The 6000-nt window shown below is 43.8% G+C and overlaps 1 protein-coding gene across 1 annotated transcript in view; it reads left to right on the top strand.

Annotated features, from left to right (window-relative positions):
* Window positions 1–898: 898 nt before the first annotated feature.
* lmcd1 (LIM and cysteine-rich domains 1) overlaps window positions 899–6000 on the top strand; it is a 55107-nt gene continuing 50005 nt past the window's right edge. The window contains exon 1 of the mRNA XM_067998267.1: window positions 899–1121. Within this exon, the coding sequence (XP_067854368.1) occupies window positions 1095–1121 (27 nt within the window). The 5' untranslated portion in view covers window positions 899–1094. The remainder of the gene's footprint in view (window positions 1122–6000) is intronic.

Below are 6000 nucleotides of genomic sequence, written 5' to 3'. Positions count from 1 at the left end.
CATTCGCCCCGCTATTGGCGGTGGTGCCTTCAGCTGTCTAGGCCCTAAGCTCTGGAAATCCCTCGCTAAACCTCTCTGCATCTCCATCTTCCCCTTTAAGGATGTCCTTAAAACCTACCTCTTTGACCAAGCTTTTAGTCACCTGCCCTAATATCTCCTTCTTTGGCTCAGTGTCGACTTTTGTCTGATTAGCTCCTTGGGATGTTTTACTACGTTAAAGGCGCTTTATAAATGTAGGTTGTTGTTGTTGAGAAGCACCTGTCCACGTCTGTCTCATTTTTCCTTGACAGCATGACCCCAACCAGGACTCACTACATAGAAAACAGAAACAGAGACAATTCCTACCATACTGTGGCATAGTGCGCTAAGGGCTATACAACATATCTGCACCAAAACAACCTGCGACATGGTTAAAAAACACAAGCTATGCACACCTTCACCTTCACTACTGTCTGAAATGAGTTATACAGAAATGAATGGCTAATAGTAGCATTTTACTAAGGGGACAGGCATTTAAATCCAACGCACTAACTGTCCTTCTCATTGATTTAAAAAAAAAGCACCCATTCTTTGGCCTATGGTTTACTGTTTACGTCTCGTCTGCATTATTTCGTTTCCTTGAAAGGGAAGAAAAGATTATGAGAAGCAGGAAGCAGCCCCTCTTCCCTGGCGGTGCTGGGGCTGAAAGAAATGAATCAAGCATTTTTCTGCAATGGATCAATCAGATGAGCTCACACGCCGGACTGACGTCAGGTCTGGGAGGAGTGGGCGTTCCTCACTGGGTGAAAACAGCCAAACCTCCCATCTACCGGGGGGGGGGGGGGGGGAGAGAGAGAAAAAACCAGCACTCCTGAACGTCCTGATTCGCTCCTCCAAGTTCCGAAGTCCTGCCCTCCCTCTCAAATAAAAACTACTCTCTGGGCTCAAGCTGCAGAACTGCAACCGACAAGTGGCAATACACACACAAAAGTACCAGAACTGCTAGCACTGTAAACCGGGACATCCAAGTAAATTTAAGATCAAACAGGGGGAAAAAAAGACAAGATTTTGATATTTGATCCGCCGTTTGGAAGGTGCAGTGTGTGAATTTCCACATGGATATCAACACGGGAATGCAGAAGGTAAGTTTGATTTCTTGTAATCTCGCTGACAGCAGCGACTGAGTTCTTCAGGTCGCTCAACGAGGTGATCTAAAACAAATTACTTGGAAGGGGATTTCCACGACACATTTTTTTACGGGAAACACTTCGTCTCTGGTTCCGATAAGTGACAGGATCTTGTATGTCAAGTTTCACCCGCGGTTTAGTCCATGGATGAGAGACAGAGAGGTTTTACAATGAATTTACTGGGTGGGAAAATTCCAACTTTTCTGACCACCTCGTATGGGAGTCATTTCTCTTTTCAGTTTATTCTGCTTTTGATGCTAATTACTGGGACCGGTTTGGTTATTATAAAATATACCCCTATCACTAGGTACAGCTCCAAACTCCGTTTCCATATTACGAGCATCTCAGCAATGTAATAATTCGAGTCTCGTTATCCTGCTTATTCCTCGACTGTTGTTTTACTGGGTTGGAAACTTCCTATTGTTTCAATACCAACCGCAGCGTGACATTCAGAGAAATTGGGAGGAAAGGGAGCCCCTTCCCAATCACGAGTCCAGATGAGAGAGGAGTTAAATTTAGCACAAAAATAATATGACTATATATTGAAGATAAATGAAAAGCTTTTCATGCAGTAACTGCGAGCACAGGGCTGCGGTCTGCTATCTCACCCCAAGGGCGCTATCTTGGCTTTTCACAGGTTGTCAGGAACAGCAGTTGCTGCCAAAAAAAATCCCTTCTCCCAAACGGTTCACATGCAAAAAAAAAATTGCTTTGTTCCAATTATTTCCTGACATCTATCTGGAAGTTGGCGGTCGGAGCTCCGTTTGCACTAACTGAAAAGCTATTTTACTTCATTCTGTCTCTGCGATGAGACCTCTTGAAGCCAAGGGATGGCCCGGGGACGCTTTTATACAGTTGGCAACAGCCCCAACGTACCCCAGGTCCCGAGTGGCTGCCGCCGTCTCTTTGGTTTATTGGCGGCGGGACAGACAGAGACTGTGAAACTGACGAGTGTTAATTGCAGCCGGTCAGTGACCCCGAGGCTTCGTCGGGTCCCAATGCCAGCCTGTCTCTACAGGGGCACTTCAGGAAAGTTCTCGTCAGTGATATCCAAGGGCACGCTTCTCCATCTCCTTCTAAAGTTAGAGGCGATTGAATGTCCGCTTTGTCTCTGTTCGTAGCAGTCAGAACCCAAAACATTCTGGGTTCAAGCCCCACTCCAGAATGTGAAGGTGTGATCACTTCTGCAGTACTGAGGGAGCACGGCAGTGTTACAAGTGCAGTCCTTGAGATAAGAAATGAAATCGAAACTTTGTCTGTTCTTGTGGTTCAGGTGGATGTTGACGATCTCATGGCACTGCTTATTAGAAGAGCAGTCAGTTCTCCCACTGTCCTGGACAACATACCCCCCTCAACCAACACTGCCAAAAAAAATTGATTAATTGCTTATTAATCTCATTCGTTGTTTGTTGGAACTTGTATGCAAAATGGCTGCTGTGTCCACCTACATAACAACAGTAAATGCGCTTGGAAGTAATTTATTGCATGTGAAAACATGATAAGGTGTTTTATAAATGCAAGTCTTTCCTTCAGAGGTCGGGCTCATTTCTGGTATTGGAAAGTCACAAACAAGTAAATATTTTACTAAACGGGAAAGTGCAACAGACAGAATAGGTGATTCTAGAAAGCTTTTTCTGTAAGTTTTTCACAATTAATAAAATAAATGGATTCAACACAGATCCTAGAATTTTGTTCGAATTAAACTTAAGAGCTGAGTTTGCAGACAGACTGATGTGTGTTATGCGTTATGATCTGTCTCCTGTCGTCGTTTCAAAGAAACAGAAACACTCCTGACACTAATCTGAGTAGCTGTGTGTGGGCAGGAATGCTCAATGCCCATTTACCACTCTTCAGCTCAGGCTGTTAGGCACTTGTGCTCAAGTATCTGAAGCTAAAACTTGTGTGGGAGAGTAACTGCACAGCCAGCAGACACCAACTCAATGGAAGTACTGTAGTTATTACTCTCTCAATGCTTGCAGCAGTCACTTGGGATTTGTTTTACCAAGTCACCGTGTTACAGTACATTTATTCTGCAGACCTTCTTCAAGAAGTGGCTCTGCATTGTTGCCTCAGTATCCAGTGTTGTATATATATATATATATATATATATTTATGTATATGTATCTCTCTCTATATATATACATACATATATATATATATATGTATGTATGTATATATACATATACATCCGTCCAGACCAACAAAGTCCTTTTGCACTCACTGACCTGCACCAATCTTACACAGGCATTGGCAATAGTCACAGGCACATATTTGGCCTGTGACTATTGCCAATGCCTGTGTAAGATTGGTGCAGGTCAGTGAGTGCAAAAGGACTTTGTTGGCCTGGACGAATGGGCTGATCCACTTAGCCCACTGGTGGGCAGAAGACATAGCTGCCTCCACCATCCCCCTTGGAAGTACCTGTGAAAATTGTCTCATTTGGTGGCTGTCGGACACTCAAGGGGCTTCGAATTATTTTAGTGCACCACTGCCATGAAGCAAGGGTTGTTGTTGACATCAACAGAGTAGTCAAATTGTGGAGTAAGGAGAGTGCAAGGCAGCAGAAACGAGTGTCTTCTGGTAAAAAGGAAGCCCTACACATCGCAGCTAGGAAAGGAAGCGAGGGTAAGAGTGACGATGCAAGGATATTTTGCCTTTACCATCATTTGTAATCTTTGCCCTTCACCTTGGTGTTGGTCAGGACAGGATGTTGGAGGTTGTTCATTAGTTGATTAGTTGTCTCCTGTGGCATTTTCTTTCAGTGAGTGTTTGGTGTTGGTCGTACTTCAGAAATGATGGAGCATGGGACAACTGCTCAGTAGATGTTGTTTGTTAGCAGGGTTGCTACCTGTTTTAAACCAGTCAGTCTGATTTTGATTGGGGGTGTCTAGAATCTTCTAAAATATATAAATCAATCGGCAAAAGTACAGTTTGTTCAAATTGGTCATCACCCCCACCCCCCCCCCCCCAAAAAAAAACTCGAATTCTGTATCCTATGGTGTGGAGATATTGATTATTTGGGTTTTCAGGGAACTTGCATCAACAACAAAACAGATATTCAAATTTAAACCATGATCTTATCACCACCACAACGCCCGTCCACCCCGGCTCCACTCTATCCTTCCTCCTGTCTGGTTTTGGACTTGATTAGAGGTGGCAACCCAATTTGGTAGCTGGTTCATGTTTTTTTGCTTGCACGTCCTATCTAATGAGTGTATGATTCCGCATGACTGCGGTTACAATTTTCCGAATGGCCTGTGCAGACGGCATGGAGATTTACTGTCCACCTGGATTACTTCGCGGAAGGTTGCAGGCCTGGGAATTCCACTGGTGTACACTTGAGTGCTCACACCAACATACGCGTGCAAGATTGAGCCCAAATGCTACCTGCTCCCACATTGTCTGCAGTTATTCTGTGGTCTGTATGCAGTGTGGAGTGACCTTTCTGAAATTAGGGGGAAATCACTGGTAACATATTTAAACCAGAGATGTGGTACAATTGGAGCATTAGACTTCAATCATGTAGCACCTCTTCACTGTGGCGTTGAAGTGTAGATATTTCAGGGCACTTCAGTCTGGTATGAGAAGATTCGGAGTGAGAAAGGGTTGTTAGCTCATCACTCTCCCTTCATTATCTTGGAACTTCAGCTGTCACAGTTAGTTATAAATCTCTATTTATACTTAAGGCAGAATTTTACTCTTTATTTTGTTGTTGAGAAATCAAGATGAAGGGTCAAGGCTGATAACGCAGGACACCAAGGCTGGGAAGAGTAAAAGGGAAGTATTGATGGGTAGGTAACGACTAGTTGGAGTTTTCAAAATCTAAAGATCGTAAGACGAAGGATAGACTTGAAAGAGGTCCTGCGGAAAAAATGTTAAGAGTAAAAGGCCGTGCAATAATTCTTGATTTCAAGACTATGGAGAAGGGGAAGAGCTTGTAGGGTGATATATTTAGAGCTTAGGAGAGCAAGAGAGGAACGTTGAGAGAAGCACAGACCATATTAGTATCAATGAAATAAAGAGTAGAAGATTGTGACGGTGGAAGGAAAGAGGTTGGAGGCTAGAGGTTAAAGAAGGCTATTGGATGATGACGAGCTTTCCCTTGTCCTCTGTACAGGAGTATGAGAGGGGGCGGGGGATGGAAGGGCCATCACAGATATGGCAGCAGTTTTCAAGTAGTGAATAAGGGAGGTGAAGAGATTTCAGAGTGATGTATCTCTCTCACACTTCCGGCTTCTGGCTGTGAACGCACATATTAATGGAAGTGGACATGCCAAGAATGCATGTCGGTGTAGCATAGCGTTCATTTTGGGGGTCATGGCTCACTGTAACTGCAGGCCAAGAACACAGATAAACTTGATCTGTACTCGTACCTTCTTTCTGCACCTGTCTGTAAGGGGGGAGGTAATCCTCCATTAATATGACAGTATTAGTTTAGGGTTTTAGGACCCAGGGGAGATAGTTGTTTAGCGCCCAGATTTGGTTGCATAGTTCTAGCTATTGTTATCAAAACACCCTTTTGTCACTTTGCAGTGATGGGTGAGTGATGCTGGTCACAGGGCGAGTGTTGCTGAATTCATACCGCTGGCCTCATAACAAAGCACTTGTTGATCGTAAAATCGGCTAGGACTGTATTGGTCTGTTTCTGTGAAAATCATCAACATTACCTTTTATGAACATTAAAAGTGCATGAAAGAACTAGAAGTGGTCACATTTGTGCATTTTATGGCATTTATGTGACAGATTTAACTATAATGTGCACACGGAATAAAATTCATTCCGGTTGACGGGCCCAGAGAGAACAATAACCGGAAACAGAGCTCAATGTCAGAAC

The sequence above is a fragment of the Heptranchias perlo genome, chromosome 17 (assembly GCF_035084215.1).
Source record: "Heptranchias perlo isolate sHepPer1 chromosome 17, sHepPer1.hap1, whole genome shotgun sequence".
Lineage (NCBI taxonomy): Eukaryota > Metazoa > Chordata > Chondrichthyes > Hexanchiformes > Hexanchidae > Heptranchias > Heptranchias perlo.
Note: the sequence above shows the minus strand (reverse complement) of the source record. Positions and strands in the feature narration are given on the sequence as shown.